Below are 22,918 nucleotides of genomic sequence, written 5' to 3' on the forward strand. Positions count from 1 at the left end.
GCAGATTGGCACTTAAGTGAAAAATTAAAGAAAATGTACTAAGTAATTGTAACACAAACACCGACTTAATCAATTTTAACGCTAAAAGATGGCCGACGGAAGCAGAGATGAAGCGGGCCACTAGGGTGGAGAACAGAAGAGCAGCTCAGGAAACAGCAAGTGCATCAACCTCTGAGCAAACGAATGTGAAACATACAGAGAAAGAGGATGAAAACTAGAAGTCAAGCGTATGCACTGCACGTTATCATTATAGTAGTGCCGCCGCTACTGCTTATATAATAAAAATATATAACGGCCAGTGTACATTTATGGTACTTGTAAAAGTTAGCGTTATTGTTATTTTATTCAGTTTTATTCTCTCGGTCACGCTCGTCCCGATCTGACACTGCCCGTTTTTTAAATAAATACGTGGAACAGCGCACTTGTTTTGTTATCTCACGTCTCCAATTGAAAGCTAACAGCAGTGTCAGATCTGGTGGGGTGCGTCAACGAGACAGGAACTGGGAAAACTGTGGATGTGGGGGGACAGGGTTAGGGTTAGGGTCAGGGAACTCTCTGATGACACGAAGGGATAAAAGCTGACACGTACAACATGGCTGCTTGGTTGCGGGCCGTGGCTTCGTTATCACACGTCTTTATTTGAAAACTAACAGCAGTGTCAGATCGGGCAGGACTGTGAACGTGACTGAGAGAATAAAACCGAGTCAACGAAAAAGACGCTAACAGCTTAACAAGTACCGTAAATGGACACCGGCCATTACAAACTCAAATCAAATGTGTGATTTTATTCTATGATACGCAGTAACGATAAGAGCAGCTCACTACTCAGAACACGGGGACAACCCGGGCTCAAACCTGCAACCTCATGATTATGAGATAGCAGCTTATTATTATTATTATTATTATTATTATTATTATTATTATTATTATTATCACTGCGCTTCTTTTAACTTCACCTGTTTGTTGTCTGGTACAAATCTTGTAATCGATATTTAACCCTGTTCCTATTGTCCAAATGACTTGAAATGTTGCACTTACTCACTTCTGATGACAATACAAGAATCAATAATCAGTTTCACTAATTGATCAATTAATCCATGTTAATTAAGAAATGAAATTTGAATTTAATTTAATTTCATATGAAGAAAAGTTCAAGGTTTCACCAATAGATGGCGCTAGTAACGGATAGAAATATTAAAGGAAGTGTTAAAATGTGTCCTGCGGTGGGTTGTCACCCTGCCCGGGATTGTCTCCTGCCTTGTGCCTTGTGTTGCTGGGATTGGCTCCAGCAGACACCGTGACCCTGTGTTCGGATTCAGCAGGTTGGAAAATGGATGGATGGTGTTAAAATGTTGATTACAAAATTACACTAAACCAAACCCAAGACTAAAAAGTTGAAAATAATATATATACATATAAAATACTTTTTAAAAACCACACTTATATTAAGTTAAAAAGTGTACTAAAAAGTAAAAAATCAGTCTCTCATACATCACTCATAAAATAAAAGTGTGGCCGCTTTTCATCAATCAACATTTCAAAAACACTTCTTAAAATCTTATCAATAGCGCCTACACTTTTATTTTACAAGTGATGTATGAGAGGCTGATTTTTTACTTTTTAACACTTTTTAACTTAATATAAGTGTGGTTTTTAAAAAGTATTTTTTATATACTGTATATATTATTTTTATTGAAAGTCTCACTGAGATGGCACAGGTGGTGAACCAGCTAAGGTTTAGCGAAGGCTGCAGGGATCTGTGGTATCCGGGGTGAAGTTCTCCAGGCTGGTGGTCAGGCTGTCCTCCTGGCATTGCAAGCAATCTTTGCTTCCATTTGGGAGACTGGCATCATCCCAACTGACTGGAAAACGGGACTTGTTGCCCCAATCTGGAAAGGGAAGGGTGATCACCTGGATTGTAGCAACTTACAGGGGGATAACTTCTCTCAGTGCCGGATAAGGTCCTCGCTAGGGTCGTCCTCAATAGGATTCGTGATCACTTGCTCACCTACCAGCGACCGGAACAGTCTGGTTTCACGCCTAAGAAGTCAACCATCGACTGCATCCTGGCACTGAGGGTTCTCATGGAGCGCAAACGTGAATATCAGCAGAGCTTCATTGCAGCCTTTGTTCGATTTTCGCAAAGCGTTCAACTCAGTGCCCTGTGGGACATCCTGAGGGTTAGCCGGATCCCCTGGAGGTTGCTGGATATCATGGCCAGCCTGTTCACTGGTACGGTGAGTGCTGTGCAGAGTGGAGGCAGACCCTCTGTGTTTTTCCCAGTTGATTCTGGGGTCCGTCAGCGGTGTGTTCTGATCCTACTCTGCTCAATGCTTGTATGGACTGGATGCTGGGCAAGGTCGTGGGGTCCAGCGGCTGTGGGGCATCTGTTGATGAAGAAAGATTGACTGATCTTGACTTTGCTGACGATGCTGTGATCTTCATGGAGTCAATGGAGGCTCTGATGGGGGCACTCGAGAGACTGAGAGAGGAGTCTGAGTGTCTGGGCTTGTGAAGGTCATGATAAAAACCAAAGAGCCAGGCCTTTAATGACCTCCTGGGCACAGCCATCAGCAGTGTGTCTGTCTGCGGAGAGAGTGTCGACCTCATCCAGAGGTTTACGTACATCATTAGTGACATTCATGTGACTCTGGTGACTCTTCCTGTGAAGTCAGTCTCATGAGGTCGCTGGAAAGGGGTGTGTGGCGCTCCTGATATCTCTGCAAAACGACGAAGGTCCAAGTCTTTAGAGTCCTGGTGCTCTCTGTGTGTGAGACATGGACGCTATCCAGTGACCTGAGACGAAGACTGGACTCCTGTGTCTCTCCGGAAAATCCTTGGGTACCGCTGGTCTGACTTTGTGTCGCTCATGGAGTCCCGAATGAGGCACATGACCTGCACTGTGAGGGGGCATCAGTTACGCCACTACGGCCATGTGGCGCATTTCCCCGAGGGTGATCCGGCTCGTGAGATCCTCATTATTGGGGACCCGAGTGGCTGGACCAGACCAAGGGGTCACCCATGTAACACCTGGCTGTGGCAGATAGAGGGTCATTTCCGGAGGGTGGCACTGGACTATGTGTCTGCCTGGGGGGTTGCAAGCCGGGATCCCGAGTTGTTTCGTCATGTGGTGGGTGCGGTGATGGTCTGTACCAGTGCAGGCTCCTCGACTCTACTTGACTACTTTGTGTTGATTGATATTTGGGCTTCGGTTTTCACTCATCGACAGCAACATGCAAACTGAATCATTTCTTTTTCCTTCGGTTATTTTCTTGACTAAAAACGCACTTGTTTTGTTATATTTGTACCTTTTTGTTTATTTGATTACACTGGTCAACAAGCATTTTGCTACTGGGAGTCCTTCACCTGTACTATAACAGGTCTCACTTGCTGACTGCAAATCTGAAAACCGTTTTCGTCCGGCAGCACGTCCCGTTTTTTAGTTTTGATATTCCAACTGGGGTGACAGGACAGTAAAGGCAGAGAACCATTTTGATAAATACGGGTAATTCCACTAGGGGTGCCACACGTCACTAACACCTGTGAGTTGTTTACCTTGTCATTATTCATTTTATTTAAAAATTATTCATTTTTAATTAGCAGAAAATGATTTGTTACTGATTACCAGGTCTTCTATGACTCTAGAGCAGTGTTTCCCAAACTCAGTCCTCTGGCTGCAGGTTTTTGTTCCAACCCCATTCCTAATCTGTCACAACACCTGATGGCACTGATCTCATTTCATTAGCTGGGATTATTTTTCTTGTATTCTACATTCAGAAAAGCACAGCAGCATTATTTTTGCATTTGTAAGACATTTAGAAACATTTCTGCCTTTGCTCTAGATTTAAATGCTTAACTCTCTTTTGTTGATTTCATTCTATTTTGCCCTTTCTCTGTGCAGTTTTTCCCCTTCGTTGTAATGACAATTAAAAATGAACAGAGCAGACCCGCAGGCAAACAACACACTGAATAAGCAAAGGCCGCAACTACTTTAGTATCAGACCCACTAATTAGTAAATAATGGATTACTTAAACAGTTAGAACACCTAGAAAAGTAGAATGAAAATACTGTTAAAAAGATAAAAACACATTATTCCCATTGTAAGTAAATGGACACTAGGTGGCACTGTTGCCCACCTTTGTCCCAACAGATCACCAAGAAGTATTTTCATTTCTTTTGCCTCCTTCTAATGTGCCTTCAAAGCACCACAGCCACAATAAACACAATGAAATCACAACAAAACACAATTCTCCTCTCCACTACACCTCCCAGTAAGCTCCGTCACACTCGCTTGCTGGGTCTCCACTAGTCCTTTATATAGTTCTTGACCCGGAAGTGCTCCTACTCTTCCTCCCATGTGACTTGCCACCACTTCCGGGTCAGATGGAGAATCCCAAGTCTTTAATCAGTCTGGAAATACTGTGGGGCCTCCGTCCTCATGACTTGCAATCACTTCTGGGCTGCAAGGGAAGCAGGACTCCCCAGGTCCTTTCATAGCTCCCGCCTGGCAGCACCCACGGTACCCAACAGGGCTGAGAAACCGGACTCCAAATCCCAGGATGCACTGCTGCAATCCAGGGGAGCTGCCATCTAGCGTTTTGGGGGAGGCAGTGTCATGAAAAAGGTGCTTTCCCTCATACTTCCACTTCAGGGGCGTCAACCCGACCATCACACCATATAACTGCTTGCTACATTTTAATATACTGTATATATGTATATACAGTCATATGAAAAAGTTTGGGAACCCCCCCTTAATTCTTTGGATTTTTGTTTCTCATTGGCTGAACTTCCTTTTAATATCTGACATGCCTTATGGACACAGTAGGATTTCAGCAGTGACATTAAGTTTATTGGATTAACAGAAAATATGCAATATGCATCATAACAAAATTAGACAGGTGCATAAATGTGGTCACCCCAACAGAGATATGACATCAATACTTAGTTGAGCCTCCTTTTGTCCTCTAGACGCTGTCCTCCTATAGCCTCTGATGAGTGTCTGATTCTGGATGGAGGTCTTGTTCACCATTCTTCATACAAAATCTCTCCAGTTCAGTTCAATTTGATGGACAGCCTGCTTCAAATCATCCCATAGATTTTCGATGATATTCAAGTCAGGCGACTGTGACGGCCATTCCAGAACATTGTACTTCTCCCTCTGCATGAATGTCTTTGTAGATTTCCAACTGTGTTTTGGGTCATCGTCTTGTTGGAATATCCAACCCCTACGTAACTTCAACTTTGTGACTGATGCTTGAACATTATCCTGAAGAATTGGTTGATATTGGGTTGAATTCATCCGTCCCTCGACTTTGACAAGGGCCCCAGTCCCTGAACTAGCCACACAGCCCACCCCACAGCATGATGGAACCTCCACCAAATTTGACAGGAGGTAGCAGGTGTTTTTCTTGGAATGCGGTGTTCTTCTTCTGCCATGCAAAGCACTTTTTGTTCTGACCAAATAACTCCATTGGTGTCTCATCAGTCCAAAGCACTTTGTTCCCAAATGAATCTGGCTTGTCTAAATGAGCATTGGCATACAACAAGCGACTCTGTTTGTGGCGCGAGTGCACAAAGGGCTTCTTTCTCATCACCCTGCCATACAGATGTTCTTTGCGCAAATTGTGCTGAATTGTAGAACGATGTACAGATACACCATCTGCAGCAAGATGTTCTTGCAGGTCTTTGGAGGTGATCTGTGGGTTGTCTGTCACCATTCTCACAATCCTGCACATATGCCGCTCCTGTATTTGTCTTGGCCTGTCAGACCTGCTGGGTTTAACAGCAACTGTGCCTGTGGCCTTCCATTTCCTGATTCCATTCCTTACAGTTACAGAAACTGACAGTTTAAACCTCTGAGATGGCTTTTTGTAGCCTTCAACTAAACCAGGAGACTCAACAATCTTTGTGTTCAGATCTTTGGAGAGTTGCTTTGAGGATCCCATGCTGTCCCTCTTCAGAGGAGAGTCAGAGGGAAGGAAGCCCAACTTGTAATTGACCATCTTAAATACCTTTATATCTCATGATGGGACACACCTGTCTATGAAGGTCAAGGCTTAACAAGCTCATCAACCAATCAATCAGCATTGAGCAGTGACAGGCATTCAAATCAGCACAATGACAAGGGGACCCACATTTGTGCACAGACAGTTTTTCACATTTAATTTAATTTAAATACTGCGTCACTAAAAATCTTTGCTCAGAAAACTCCGCAGTACTCCTAGGAAATGAAAGACATACCACTGTTATCTTTGTTGGTGAAAGGAGAGTCAATTATTATGCGGGCTGAGAGGGGGTCCCAAACTTTATCATATGACTGTATAGATATATTTTTTTACCAAACTTCCATCCATCTATTTTCCAACCCACTATATCCTAACACAGGGTCACGGGGGTCTGCTGGAGCCAAACCCAGCCAACACAGGGCACAAGGCAGGAACAAATCCCGGGCAGGGTGCCAGCCCACTGCAGGGCACACACATACTAAGCACACACACCCACACAATTTTAGAATCGCCAGTGCACCTAACCTGTTATCGGTTGAAGTAGGTTTCGCTGTGCATAGCGTGTCATAGAGCCTCTCAAGAAATATTTTAAATAATTAGAAATAATTTAGTCGATCATAATCTAAATAGGATATAATCATTATATTTATATTTAAGACCATTTCATTCGATAATTACCTTTCTTGTAAGTGGCCGATGACGGATTGTATGCAGTGATAAGCCTTCTCAGTCCCGCTGTCGGTGACATACTAAAGGCCAAGCAACATGCCCAGTCCGACATCGGACCCAACGAGAATAAAAAAAGCCATAAATCATTCCGTCTTTGTGGTATATCGAGCACGCGACGTACGTTATCTCTCGCTTTGAAGTCTGGCGCTTGCTGCACTACAGACGTGTGCTTTTAGTTAAATAATTATAAATACTGTTACGTATCCTATATATTTATTAATTATCATATTATTTATTTAATATTTCGTCGAACTGTTAATAGTACCGCGTTTTAAAGTTACCCGTAACTGAACGCAAACGTCTGTACGTCTGGAATCGATCAATTCTAGAGTCTAATTATAGCTTTGTTATGGTGCAGTTCGCCCCGGGTATGCAAGCAAAAACAAGTAAAAACCGATTTCAAACGCGCACTTGTTGGTCGAATATTATATGTTATTTATTTTATTCTTGTTTTTTTCTGAAATATTCTTAGTTACAATTAAAACAATTTAAACGTAATAATACGTTTTGATTTTTGCCACAAACTTAGATTGGTATTGGGGGATAAGTCTCTTAATGCTTTGGTGTTCCTTAAATATTATTATATTAGAGCTAATAAAAAAAATACTTGTAAACTTTATGTAGATAATAATAAGCCTTTTGTATCAAATGTAAAATTCGGATTTTTTTAATACAATGATTTTAGACCCGAACCCAACCCGGACTCGCCGGGTTTCTAAAATATTGGACGCAGACTCGCCGGGTTTTTAAAAGCCGGGTTTTCAGAAACGCTATCGGTGGATGATGGGATTGCAGGTTGCCTGCTGCCAGTGCTGAGTGACACATTAGCAAAATAAAGGATGTGTGAAGGAATTCCGGCATTTCGAATGTTTTCGTAGGCTTCAGGGATTCCAGTGTTAAAATAAAGGAGAGGGACAATCCCAGTGGCTTCAAGGTTGTGATAGAAGCCATCAGCAAGGGGATTAAATGAAGCAAATAGGTTTGGCCTTCTAAACGTCACCTTTATTAAAGGTGGTGAGTGTCTGAACCCCCCGCCTCCCTCCAGGGAGAAGCTATTCAGGAATCAGGGACTGGCAGCTGATGGTGGATCTAGAGACACAGCTGACGTTCCCACAGCGTATTGCGGATATTGTCCTCAGCTTAGAAACTACCGGAGTTGATGGTGCCATTGGAAGATTATATGCATGAAGCTTTCAAGAGAAAACTCACCAAACATAAAGGACTGGTCAGTGATGGCAGACAAGGCAGATGGAGAGCAGGGCACCTACCAGTAGAGATGAGATGCCAGGGTGCCACATGAGAGGCAGCAAATGCTCTAAACATGCATTTGTTTGAAGTGTTCACAAGTGAGAAAGTGGATAACTTGCCAGCAGTAACAGGGACTACTAAGGAGGTGCTAAGGGATTTGGAAATTATAGAGAGAGAAGAGCTGTGATGATTAAATAGGCTGACATCAAACAAATCACCAGGACCAGATACTTCTCAAGGAAGTCAGTGAGTGCAGATATAAACCCATGATGTATATGTTTAGGAAGTCGCTGAGTGCTGGAGAGATTCTGAAGGACTGGAAAATAGCAAATATCATCCCCTCATATGACAGGGCAGATCCAAGCAACTACAGGCCAGTAAGCTTAACGAGCATCACAGGAAAATTAATGGAAGGAATTATTAAGGAGAAGATTGAGCAACACCTGGCAAGGACAGGACAGTCAGCATGGGGTCAGAAGAGGGAGGTCGTGTTTTACTAACAGGCTGGAATTCTATGAGGAGGCAACAAAAGGATACGACCAGAGTGGAGCAGATGAGATTATTAATGTGGACTTTCAGAAAGCATTTAGTAAGGTGCCACATGAGAGGTTGGGCATCAAACTAAAAGAAGTGAGAGTACAGGGTGATGTTTTTAGATGGGTGCAGAATTGGCTCAGACACAGGAAGCAGAGGGTGATTGTACGAGGAATCTCATCAGAACTGGCCGATGTTAAGAGTGGTGACCAGCAGGGGGCAGTGCTGGGGCCACTGCTATTTTTAATATCTATAAATGATTAAGATAGGAATATAAAGAACAAGCTGATAAGTTTGCAGATGATACCAAGATAGGTGGATTAGCAGATAATTTGGAATCCGTTATATCATCACAGAAGGACTTGGACAGCAGACAGGCTTGGGCAGATGAAATTTAATGCCAGTAAATGTAAGGAATTACACATAGGAAGTAAAAATGTGAGGTTTGAATACACAATGGGCAGTCAGAAAACTGAGAGTCCACCTTATGAGAAGGATTTAGGAGTCATAGTGGACTCTAAGCTTTCGACGTCCAGGCAGTGTTCAGAAGCGATTAAGAAGGCTAACAGTTATATAGCGCCTTGATGTTTGGAGTACAAGTCACAGGAGGTTCTGCTCAACCTTTATAACACACTGGTGAGGCCTCATCTGGAGTCCTGTGTTCAGCTTTGGTCTCCATAAAGACACAGCAGCACTAGAGAAGGTCCAGAGAAGAGCGACTAGGCTGATTCAGAGCTACAGGGGATGAGTTATGAGGAAAAATTAAAAGAGCTGAGCCTTTACAGTGATGAAGAGGAGACCTGATTAAAGTGTTTAACATGATGAAGGGAATTAGTCCAGTGGATTGAGATGGTGACTTTAAAATGAGTTACATAAAGAACCATAGACACCTGGAATAAGTGACCAAGTAGTGTGGTGGACAGTTGGACTTTAGGGACTTTCAAAACTCGACTTGATGTTATGTTGGAGGAGTTCTGTTGGGCTGAATGGCCAGTTCTCATCTCAATCTTTTTGAAGTGTTTAAAGTGATGAAGCGAATTAATTAGTCCAGTGGATCGAGACGGTGACTTTAAAATGAGTTCATCAAGAACACGGGAACACAGTTGGAAATTTGTGAAGGGAAAATTCTGCACAAACATTAGGAAGTTTTTCTTTACACAAAGAACGATAGACACTTGGAATAAGCGACCAAGTAGTGTGGTGGACAGCAAGACTTTAGGGACTTTCAAAACTCGACTTGATGCTTTTTGGAAGAAATAAGTGGACAGGACTGGTGAGCTTTGTTGGGCTGAATGGCCTGTCCTCATCCAGATTGTTCTAATGTCCTTCTCTGCAGGAATAGCTATAGCCCCAACCTCCTTTACAAAAGTCAAAGCTTTCTGCTGGACAGACAAATGGATCGTCTGGCTGGGCCACTCATGGACATCTTCAGTTTTGTCCTCCAAGCCATTCTTGTGCTGGTATTTTTTTGTTGGAAGGGTAAACCTTGGGCACAGAATGAGGTTCATGAAGGGTGTCGCTGTGCTTGATGTTTTTTTGGAAAACATTAGTGGATAGGACTGGTGAGCTATGTTGGGCTGAATGGTTCTAGTGTTCTAATGTTTGGTCAGAACTCTTAGATTATTGGGCATGGAAGTAGAGGAGGAGGAGGAAGAGAATCATCAGCAACATCATCAAAGTGGCAGAGAATGACCCCCGAGAGGAGAGACATGGGTGGTGATGTAGCCTGCTGGCTTTCTGGTCACCAGTTGAGGCCTGATCATATTCAGTCGGGTCACCTGGGGGGATTTTGAAAGACCTGAAATACTTGAAGAATCCAGGAACATCACTGAAGATGTGGCCAAAAGCATCATAAGATGTATTTACCTAATCAGAGCCCCCAAAAGCTAAACTGAGAACACCTCAGGCTCAGAGGGGTTAAGGATAAGCCACAGTAACACACACACACACACACCCTGCATGACTCAAACTGTACATTGCACATACGGCCACTGTCCCAAATGGTGATGTGACCTGAGGCTCCCATGGTTGCACCTACAGCTCTCCGCCACCTTGACTGCTTTCCAGTTCCATAGACATTTTGTCCCATTTATGACTCATGGTTTTTAACATCATGACGGGAGATGTGGACATTTCCCTCAGATGATGTTCCATAAATGGCACAGACGAGTGCACTCCTTAGATCGGCTTGTCAATGTTTCAGGTACCTAAGACCAGCAGACGTGAGGAGACCTCCAAGTCCGGCCTGTGGGACAGACAGCCTGCTGCCAAAGTGATATCTATCTATCAATTATATAGTGCCTTTCATATTATCTATCTATCTATCTATCTATCTATCTATCTATCTATCTATCTATCTATCTATCTATCTATCTATCTATCTATCTATCTATCTATCTATCTATTATGACAGATAGGGGGTGCTATCGCTCCCTTGAACCCTCGGACCAGATGCCAGACACCAGATAAAAGTCCAATAATTATTTTTATTAGGACAATAATGTGCACCAAGCACCCTCTACTCCACAATACTCATAAATCAATACAGTAAACAATAATCAATAAACAATCCTCCACTCCCAGACGCGTTGTCACCCTTCCTCCCGACTCAGCTCATCCGTCTGGGATTTCTCAGAGTCCTTTATAGTCCATGACCTGGAAGTGCTTCTGATCCCACAGTCCATGTGATTATCCAGCACTTCCGGGTCAGGTGAAAACTCTCCTTCTTCATCCCGGAAGTACGTCATTTCTTCTGTCTCTGTGACTCAGAAGTACTTCTGGGTTATAGGGGAAAACTAGCAAAATACCTGCGCTTTGCAGCGGAGAAGTAGTGTGTTAAAGAGGTTATGTAAACATATATATATATATACATATACATATATACACATATATACATATCTACATATACACATATCTACATATACATATATATATATACACACATACATATACACACATACATACACACACACATATACATATATACATATACACATACATATATATACAGTATATACACATACAGACACATATATATCCATCCATCCATCCATTTTCCAACCCGCTGAATCCGAACACAGGGTCACGGGGGTCTGCTGGAGCCAATCCCAGCCAACACAGGGCACAAGGCAGGAAACAATCCTGGGCAGGGTGCCAACCCACCGCAGAACACACACAAACACACCCACACACCAAGCACACACTAGGGCCAATTTAGAATCGCCAATCCACCTAACCTGCATGTCTTTGGACCGTGGGAGGAAACCGGAGCGCCCGGAGGAAACCCACGCAGACACGGGGAGAACATGCAAACTCCACGCAGGGAGGACCCGGGAATTGAACCCAGGTCCCCAGATCTCCCAACTGCGAGGCAGCAGCGCTACCCACTGCGCCACCGTGCCGCCACACATATATATACATATACATATTTACATATCTACATATATATATATATATATATACATATCTACATATATATACACATATATATACATATCTACATATATATATATATATATATATAGACATACATATATACATACATACATTCACATATATATATACATATCCACATATATACAGTATATATATATATATATATATATATATATATATATATATAGCCAAATCCCTGCGCTTCGCAGCGGCAAAGTATTGCTTTTAAACTTTTATTAAGAAGAAAAGAAAAAACTTTTTAAATTGAGGGAAAATATACCAATAACAATTTGTTAAGGATCTGTTTTTTTGTGAAGCTGCCTTTACACAGCCTGTCCGCTGTTTTATAAACGAACTTCATATAAGGCCGTCTTTTCTCCTTGCTTAGCGGTTCTGTATTGTTTTATTGTTCGTTTATTACGATTGTTATAGTTATTGTGCAGGTATTTGAGACTCACTTTTCTGTTCAGGTACCCATTTCCTTTATGTAGTCCGTGGAGTCTCCGCTATTTTTTGTTCGTTTATTACGATTATAGTTATTTATTGATTCCCCTCTTTAGCTGACTGCCTGCTCATATAAGACGCTCTGCTGTTTTTTTGTGAAGCAGCGTTTACACAGCTTTTCCGCTGTTTTATAAACGAACGCCATATAAGCCCATCCTTTTTCCTTGTTTCGCCAAGGAAGCCGCCTTTTTATTTAATCCACGGGTTCTCCACTGTTTTATTGTTCGTTTATCACGATTGTTATAGTTATCTTTGTATACCACATTGTCAGTTCAGCACTCCGGTTGTAATATGACCAAGCTGTGCAAGCTTACTATTAAGAATGCAACGTATAGTTGTACAGGAGAAAAGCAATCTTGCCTCAAATCAATGGCAACCTTTTGTAGGTCTATGAACTTAATTTTAACTTTAGGTTTACACGGTGCTTTGTTTCCGAAGTACCTGCACTCATGAATATGTCTGTATGTGTCAGTCGCTTCATATGTTCACGTGAGCCGCTCTCTTGTGTGATGTTGTGATGTCCACGGCTTTATTTAATGTTAGCTAAGACCCGGCACTTAAAAGTTTCTCGCTACAGCAATTTTAACTCCGTTACAAAGTCATCAAAAGTCTCGTTTATACCTCGTGTCTTCTCATTAAACTTGTATGTCGCGAATATGGTATTGCAAACGGCAGCGGGAGCATTTCTATAAACTTAATTTAAACTTACGGTTTACACCGTGCTTTGTTTCCGCAGTAGCTGCACTTATGAATATGCTTGTATGCATCACTCGGTCGCTTCTTATTGTTTCGCTGCCTTCTCAATTGTGTAATGAATGTTTTCTTCAGCGCTCTTTGGGGCTCTTCCTTGTTTTCTACGTACTGCGTTCACAGTCAGTTCACGTGATTACGTGGGAGGCGTGATGATGCAACACGCAACTCCGCCTCCCACGGCCATCGAGCTGCAGTCTATTACAGTATATGGACAAAAAAGAGGTTCCAGTTATGACCGTTACGCGTAGAATTTCGAAAATGAAACCTGCCTAACTTTTGTAAGTAAGCTGTAAGGAATGAGCCTGCCAAATTTCAGCCTTCCACCTACACGGGAAGTTGGAGAATTAGTGATGAGTCAGTCAGTCAGTCAGTCAGTCAGTCAGTCAGTCAGTCAGTCAGTCAGTGAGGGCTTTGCCTTTTATTAGTATAGATACAAGTTCTTGAGCATCCCTGTAGCGTCCTCTGGTGGCCCCCACAGTATCCAGCAGGGTTGTGAATAGAAACTCCATTGTCCATGATTCCCTGCTGGCATCCGGGGCACCTCCATGCTGCAGGGAGGGCTCCATCTGGAGGCCTGGGGGTATTGGCCGGGATGAGTAGCCAGCCATATACCGCACTATCTATCTATCTATCTATCTATCTATCTATCTATCTATCTATCTATCTATCTATCTATCTATCTATCTATCTATCTATCTATCTATCTATCTATCTATCTGTTATATAGTGCCTTTCATATTATATATTTATCATTCTATCTATTATATAGTGCCTTTCACATCTATCTATCTATCTATCTATCTATCTATCTATCTATCTATCTATCTATCTATCTATCTATCTATCTATCTATCTATCTATCAGTTATATAGTGCCTTTCACATCTATCTATCTATCTATCTATCTATCTATCTATCTATCTATCTATCTATCTATCAGTTATATAGTGCCTTTCATATTATATATTTATCATTCTATCTATTATATAGTGCCTTTCACATCTATCTATCTATCTATCTATCTATCTATCTATCTATCTATCTATCTATCTATCTATCTATCTATCTATCTATCTATTATATAGTGCCTTTCATATCTATCTATCTATCAGTTATATAGTGCCTTTCATATTATCTATCTATCATTCTATTATATAGTGCCTTTCACATCTATCTATCTATCTATCTATCTATCTATCTATCTATCTATCTATCTATCTATCTATCTATCTATCTATCTATCTATCTATCTATCTATCTATCTATCTATCATATAGTGCCTTTCATATCTATCTATCTATCTATCTATCTATCTATCTATCTATCTATTGGCTTGTCAGTGTTTCAGGGACCTGAGACCAGCTGACGTGAGGAGACCCCCAAGCCGGGGGACCTGTGGGACAGACGGCCTGCTGCCAAAGTGGGATGAGACACTCACTCTTCCGTTTCTTTTCAGGAATGGCCGGTGAGTGGTGGCACTTGGACGCTTGGATCCCAGACGTATTCTGAAATCATAATCACGGGGCAAGTATTCCATTTTGTATTTTTTTAACTCTTTGAGTGCTGAATCTTTTTTCCATTTTTCTGATAAGCACACAAAGCAATGGTCACACATTCATCAGCATAAAAGGTCTTTTGCTGCACGTCATGGCTGCTGTTGGCACCCGTTTGATGTCTCTGGCAGGAGAAGCTTGACGACCAGCAGGAATACGCACAGCAGTAGCAGTTGCAGTGTGACACAATCTGGTTTGTACCTCTTGTCATCGTAAGTGGCGGTCCTCCCAGGTGGGCATTAGCTACACAGACATGTTCAGCACCACAATCAGCTCACTGGGCCCTCACTTTCGTTTTCGATCTCCAGATCACTTACATCATCGAAATCCGACAACTCAGAGTCCGACTCAGTGAGATGATACACTAAACGTCGCCCACAGAGCATTTCGTTTTGCACCAATGCTTTGGTATTTCACCAGATGTCGATGCCATTTGAGGGGTTGTTTGCTCTTCACTGCTCATCCATGTGCAGGAAATCTCAGTCAAATCCACAAAGCTAACTTTAAAGAGAGTCGAACTAAAACATAACGGTGAGTTTTGTCACAGCTTACAGCTGATTACCGTCCTCTAACCCTGAATTTCGACAAAAGTCGACATCCACCCTGAAAGAGTTAAGCATGTCTGACGGGTGACGTTCAGTAAGAGGCCTGTGAATTTCTAGTTGTGTGAACACCAGATGCCATGCAGTGATTACAGTTGTGTCCGGTGCAAAACAAATCGACCACAAAAGGGGTCCGAGTTTCAGTCTCCTCAACGTCATTTCTCAATGCACCGTGGGACAAAACCAGAAACGTAAGAGTCAGCCATTGCAGAAAAATGAAAAGAATAAAACAAAAAAACGAATGTGGAGGTAAGAGGGTCGAGAAAACGAACATTAAAATGAACGAAGTAATGGATTTGGAGGATCACTTTTGCTGTCATTTCACGTTGGCGTCGTGTCTGGACATTTTCATACGCATAATTTTAGTCCGATTATGGTTTTGTGCATCACAGATTTTATTATTTCGACTTCTTTTCTTATGGACGCCTTGTTCCCGTCACGTAAGTTTTCCGCTATGGATTTATTTCCTGCCATTTTTTTACCTAAGGGTCGAGCTTATCCCCTGTCCCGTTCTGAATCTATGGATGGATGTTCTCATCTATGGAGGTTCATACTCCGTTTTATTAGTTCATCTCACACTCCCTTAGGGTCGGGAATTTATTTTTATCGATTTTTCGAATTTTCTTCTTTTCAGTTCCCTTCCCTTCATAAAGTAATTGGTAGAAATCTGTGCTGCCCGTCACGTTACACTAACGCGCCATTCCTCGGTCTGTCCTTATACTTTCGATTTTTTTGGTAATCAAGCGAATCCTTAACTCCGGTCCTCACCCACCATGTAATGTCAAATTCAAAAAAGAATCCAGAAACGTAAACTCTTCAGTCTAAGTGGGGTGCGCTGTTACCTCATGCAGAAGTTTCCAGAAGCTCGACCCTGAAACCCGTTTTCACTATCGGCATGTGTGTCATCGTGGGATGAGTGGAACTCGCCGAAGCTTGTAATTGGATTGGTCTACTCTCTTCCCAAACTTCACACACACACACACACATAAGGACCCTCACACTCACACACTTTATTCACACAGACACTGATGACGTGTGACACCTGCAGAACTTGTCACTCCTCATAGGGACTCATGAGAAACACATGGGGGGGTCCCGGGTGTAACCCACACCTGAAGCTCTCAGCGAGTATTATACAGTAGACAAACTTTCACTGTGTTCTCAGATATCACCGGGACCTAAAGGCTGACGCACCCTGATCCCTGAGCAGGACCATCTCAAAGGTACACAGTGGCCTGTCAAAGGAAAATCATGGAGCCAGTCCAGGACTGGAAGAAGAATCCCTTTGTTTGAGACGTCTGTGGAGCCACTCGGTACATGGAATGATGTGCCTGACGTACCGACGCTGGTGACACGTCTTTAATACGCTTGTCAGTTACAGAGCTCATGTAAGAGTTTCATGTCTCATGTCCTTGCTAGTTACTGATCAACAAGACCCTCGGAGTCAGGACTCCGTTATATGTGGGCTTTCTTATCGATTCTTGTCCTTGTGCTAAAGTCACAGCAGGACGGGCTCACGGATCAAAAGGACATTCATTAAAAAGAGTGGGGAAGGCCAACGCTGACAGTTAACAAGTCACAGTTATCAGTAAGAATTAACTCTCACTGGCCCGTAGGTGGACTCGGTTACAAGAGTCCAAAAAGAGACGTGCGACATCTAGAGACCCTCTGATAGAACAGTGGGGTCAAATCCATAAATGAAACTGACGGACGTACAGGAAGGGTCCGCTGTGGAGGTCAGCGCCTTCACAATCACAGACAGGGTGGGGGATCCATCTTGGAAATCGTCATCCTTGTGATCCTTATGAAATGACTTTTTGGTGCCCCCCACAGCTAGACCAGTGCCCGATAAGAACCGAGACACACTTAGTTAAAACTACTGACTACTCAATCACTGTGACGTTCACACTATTGGGGCGTCCCCCCTCAGCCTGTTAAAACCTGTAAGGAAGACAGTGGCAAGCCCCCCTACACCAGCTGACCTGGAAATACTTTATTACTAAAGCACTGAGGATATAAAAACACAAAATGACAAATTTACAATTAAAGTATTAAAAGAATAACATAAGTAGGAGGAAATGTAACAAAGTCCAATGGGTACAGTCTTAGAAAACTTACTGAGAATTAACACAACGTCAAAACAGGAGATGGACCTGGAAAGAGTTTAGATTTAGCAGTGCAAGAACGTCACGTGAGGTGGGGACATCACTTTACATGGTCAACTAGGAGAGGCCAGCCTTAAGTGTAAAATACACATGGGATAGTCCAGACATACCATTGGCTAGTGGTCTATCTATCTGTTATATAGCGCCTTTAATATCTATCTATCTATCTATCTATCTATCTATCTATCTATCTATCTATCTATCTATCTATCTATCTATCTATCTATCTATCTATCTGTTTATTATATAGTGCCTTTCTATCTATCTATCTATCTATCTATCTATCTATCTATCTATCTATCTATCTATCTATCTATCTATCTATCTATCTATCTATCTATCTATCTATCAGTTATATAGTGCCTTTCATATTATCTATCTATCTAATTTTATAGATATATACTAATTTTAGTATAGTCAACAGGATCACAAAATTACATAGATGTAAAAGGCACTATATAATAGATAGATAGATAGATAGATAGATAGATAGATAGATAGATAGATAGATAGATAGATAGATAGATACTAATTTTGGTATAGTCGGCAGGATCACAATATTACATAGATGTGAAAGGCACTATATAATAGATAGATAGATAGATAGATAGATAGATAGATAGATAGATAGATAGATAGATAGATAGATAGATAGATAATATGAAAGGCACTATAAAATAGATAGATAGATAGATAGATAGATAGATAGATAGATAGATAGATAGATAGATAGATAGATAGATAGATAGATAGAAAGGCACTATATATAATAGATAGATAGATAGATAGATAGATAGATAGATAGATAGATAGATAGATAGATAGATAGATAGATAGATAGAAAGGCACTATATAATAGATAGATAGATAGATAGATAGATAGATAGATAGATAGATAGATAGATAGATAGATAGATAGATAGATATGAAAGGCACTATATAACTGATAGATAGATAGATAGATAGATAGATAGATAGATAGATAGATAGATAGATAGATAGATAGATAGATAGATAGATAGATAGAAACATGAAGGAAGGCCAGAAGTCTCGAGATGCAGTTCGCACAATCAACTCCCGATTTCGATGGCCTCTTACTGGAAGGGGCGGAGCCTTGGTGAAGGATGTGGAAGTGATGTCACTCATCCACCACCTGCCATTCCTCTCAATTAAAAAGAAGACAGTGTTGGTAACAGCGCCCCCTCTCGACTCAGGGTGGTATTGCTTACATGATGATGTCCCCCATGCTCTCATGATTTAAAATGAACTCATTGTGTTCTGGACTTCCTATATTCTCCCCCCCAACTCCAAAATGATGTCTTGGTTCTTTCTGAACACCACAGGGAGACGACTCAGATGGTGCCACCTTTGGAAGTGTATTTCACTTTTTATTGCCCTTCTAACGAGTCAAATGTTCTTTTTTTACTTCTCTCTTTTTCTTTTTCTGTTTTTCTCTCTGCAGACATGCTGATGGATCGATAAAATTTTGGGATGCATCTGCCAGTAAGTTGAGCTGCTTCAGCACTCGTGGCGGTGCCGGCCGTGCCGGGTGAATTATTTTTAGCCAGCGTTGGCCTAAACTCCCCGTTGCTGATTCCCTGAGCACGTTATTTTAAACGTCATTTCATTTCACGCTGTGGATTTGCATAAAGAGAGGAAATTAAAATGGTGTGAATCAGCGAGAGCTTTTAGGGAGTGCGAATGTGATGTGGGTACAAACTAAACGCCGAAGGAGATGGGCTCAATTATTCCGCTGCAGAGAGCCCCCCAGGAATAAGTGGAATGGAGAGGAGTTTGGATGATTTGCCTGAGTGCTTTGTGTGCTCCTCGCAAGGCTCAGCTTAGGGATTTCATAAAATGAAGTCTGAGTGGCCCTTCAGCTCTGAGCTGCTTCTCTCTCTCTGTCTCTGTCTGCCTCCCCATCCCAGTCACCCTGCAGATGCTCTACAAGCTGAAGACCTCCAAAGTCTTCGAAAAACCCAAAGGCGGAGAGGGGAAGCAGAGCGCCGAGATTGTCGAAGAAGACCCCTACGCCATCCAGATGGTCTGCTGGTGCCCCGAAAGCAGAATCTTCTGCATTGCAGGCATCTCCGCTCACGTCATCATTTACAGGTTTAGCAAACACGAAGCCACCATGGAGACGGCGGTAAGTGACAGACGCCTGCCTGCCCGCCCGCACACCCAGCCACAAGCCTGCACCACAGCATACGATACGAGTGACCTTAGACAGCTGAACTAGTCCTGACATGGTATGATATGCCCTGGTGTGCCTTCTGCCACGCACATGTGACATCAGGTAGGGGACACGGGACTCAAAAATGCCCCTTAGGTCTCCTCGTCGGTTTGCCGGCCCTCCAGGTGTTTCCAGGTGCTGACCCACTCACTGGCCTGTCTGTTGTGTTGGTGGTCCTAGTCACGGTCAGAGTCAGGTATAAAGACAGGAGGGTCCTAAGGAGCGGAAAGAGGCTGAGACCGCAACACTAGGGGGCCACGGAAGTGATGATGTAATTCGCCGAGGACACTCACACAAACGGTGCTGTGAAAATGTCATTGCCCCCGTCCTAGTAGATAAGGCACTATACAATAGATAGGCATACACTGACCAAGTCAAGTCAAGTCAAGTTGGGGAGCATTCACCGGTGACGTAAGTCGCTGCACCCACCACACGACGAAACAGCTTGGGATCCTGGGTGGCAACCCACTGGCAGACATGCTGATCAGCTGAAACATTAAACCCACCTGCCAAAATATTGAGTAGGTCCTCCTCATGCCACCAAAACAGCTCTGACCTGTTGAGGACTCTACAAGACCTCTGAAGGTGTCCTGTGGTATCTGGGACTGAGATGATAGTCGCAGACCCTTTAAGTCCTGTAAGTTGTGATTTGGGGTCTCTATGGTTTGGACGTGTTTCTCTAGCACATCCAACAGATGCTCGTTGTTGGGGGAATCTGGAGGCCATGTCAACAGCAAGAGCTCTTTGTCATGTTAATAATAATAATAATATTAATAATAATATTAATTATTAATAATAATACATGTGAATTTCCCCTTGGGATTAATAAAGTATCTATCTATCTATCCATCTATCAGTTATATAGTGCCTTTCATATTATCTATCTATCTATCTATCTATCTATCTATCTATCTATCTATCTATCTATCTATCTATCTATCTATCTATCTATCTATCTATCAGTTATATAGTGCCTTTCATATTATCTATCTATCTATCTATCTATCTATCTATCTATCTATCTATCTATCTATCTATCTATCTATCTATCTATCAGTTATATAGTGCCTTTCATATTATCTATCTATCTATCTATCTATCTATCTATCTATCTATCTATCTATCTATCTATCTATCTATCAGTTATATAGTGCCTTTCTATCTATCTATCTATCTATCTATCTATCTATCTATCTATCTATCTATCTATCTATCTATCTATCTATCTATCTATCTATCTAACTGTTATATATTATAGAGCACCTTCATATCTATCTATCTATCTATCTATCTATCTATCTATCTATCTATCTATCTATCTATCTATCTATCTATCTATCTATCTATCTATCGTTATATATTATATAGCGCCCTTCATATCTATCTATCTATCTATCTATCTATCTATCTATCTATCTATCTATCTATCTATCTATCTATCAGTTATATAGTGCCTTTCATATTATCTGTCTATCTAATTTTATAGATAGATACTAATTTTAGTATAGTCAGCAGGATCATAAAATTACATAGCTGTAAAAGGCACTATATAACAGATAGATAGATAGATAGATAGATAGATAGATGTGAAAGGCACTATATAATAGACAGATAGTTTGGTGCCACTCTGGATGCCTTAAAAATGGGTGGTCCCCAGAAAAAGTCATTGATTTTGAATCTGAACCTCAATGGAGACAGAGCTCCTGCTGGAGTGTGCTCGTGGGCTTTGGAATCCTCATACATCTGACAGCCTCTGGGCGTTATTTCTTTTAATTCTGTTTTTGTGATTAAAAGTGGGTGCCCACCAATGTTTTGCTTTCACCCAGTTACACTTCATAATATTCCCTTTGGTCCCTTTGGCACAACCAAATTGAATAATCACAACTGCTATGCAACCCAATACAGATCCTCACCGCTCTACAAGCTCCATATTATATAGTGCCTTTCACATCTATCTATCTATCTATCTATCTATCTATCTATCTATCTATCTATCTATCTATCTATCTATCTATCTATCTATCTATCTATCTATCTATCTATCTATCTATCTATCTATCTATCTATCTATCTATCTATTATGGAGTGTCTACCATCCAGTTAATCAGCCCAGTGAGAGCTGGCCTTGTGGTGGCCTTGCTGCCCCCTGCACTGCTGTTTCCTGGCTCCCTCCCTCAGGCTCTCTATGGCACTATATTGGTGATGTTATATATGTTATGTTATTTCAGAAAGTCAAAGTCTTATCTAACTCTAATGATATTGTAAACCAGTAACCCCCCACCACCACCACCACCACCATAACTGCAATTCAATTTCCAATGCGTGTTTTCTGTTCTTTTCATTTTTTTTAGTCCCTCGAGGTGAGACTCCAGTGTGAAGTAGAAGACATCATCACTCCGGAGGCCGAGACGATCTCTTCATTTCCCGACTTGACATCCCAATCATCTTCTGTAAAATGCCAAAGCCTCACAAGCAGCCCCAACACCGTCACCCCAGAGGGCATAAAGGACAGCATCCCCTGCCTCAAGTAAGTCTCCATGTCAACATCTCCCTGACCGTTTAATCATCTGTATGCAGGACAAAGTATTGGAACAAAGCACAGAAAGTCCCTTCCGTTTGGGTGGGCTCTGGGCAGCAATCCTTATGTCTCTGTGATTATGTACTTGAACTGTCCGCAGACAGGGGGCACTATAGGTGGCATGCTGACGTTTTTAGAAAAGAATTTGACAACTCACTTTGATGGAAGTCATCTGCCATGGTAGCTCTTAGTTGTTCCTTTTTAACTTGGATGTTTTTGAGTCCCCCCACTGTGAGGACTGACTGGTGGTCTGCATCCAGTATCACTAAATGGCAGGAGCTGCTCTGGGTGCAAAATGAGCCGTAATGTCAATGAACAGAAGGCGCTCTTTGCTTACAGGGGTTCAGACTGTGAACACACCGTTATGGAATATATAGCGTCTTGAGGGAGTCTTCGGAGAGAGGGGGTGTGTTTGGTATTCAGGTTACGCTGTTGTTGTGTAGAGCGCCTTCACAAAGTCCAAAGACCCCTTCACTTTTTCACATGTTGTTATGTTGTGCTATAATCATTTAAGTTCATTTTTTCTTCATCAAGCATCGGTTGAGAATGAGAAAACGAAAACGGGAGTTAAGTCAGTCA

General features: G+C 41.9%; 1 protein-coding gene across 4 annotated transcripts in view; it reads left to right on the plus strand.

Annotated features, from left to right (window-relative positions):
• Positions 1-22,918, plus strand: part of stxbp5l (syntaxin binding protein 5L) — a 553,303-nt gene that overhangs the window by 346,733 nt on the left and 183,652 nt on the right. For all 4 annotated transcript variants that reach the window (XM_051926381.1, XM_051926380.1, XM_051926382.1 and 1 more), the window contains exons 13-16: positions 14,665-14,732; positions 18,991-19,031; positions 19,457-19,674; positions 22,113-22,288. In XM_051926381.1, the coding sequence (XP_051782341.1) occupies positions 14,665-14,732; positions 18,991-19,031; positions 19,457-19,674; positions 22,113-22,288 (503 nt within the window). The remainder of the gene's footprint in view (positions 1-14,664; positions 14,733-18,990; positions 19,032-19,456; positions 19,675-22,112; positions 22,289-22,918) is intronic.

The sequence above is a fragment of the Erpetoichthys calabaricus genome, chromosome 4 (assembly GCF_900747795.2).
Source record: "Erpetoichthys calabaricus chromosome 4, fErpCal1.3, whole genome shotgun sequence".
NCBI classification, from domain to species: domain Eukaryota; kingdom Metazoa; phylum Chordata; class Cladistia; order Polypteriformes; family Polypteridae; genus Erpetoichthys; species Erpetoichthys calabaricus.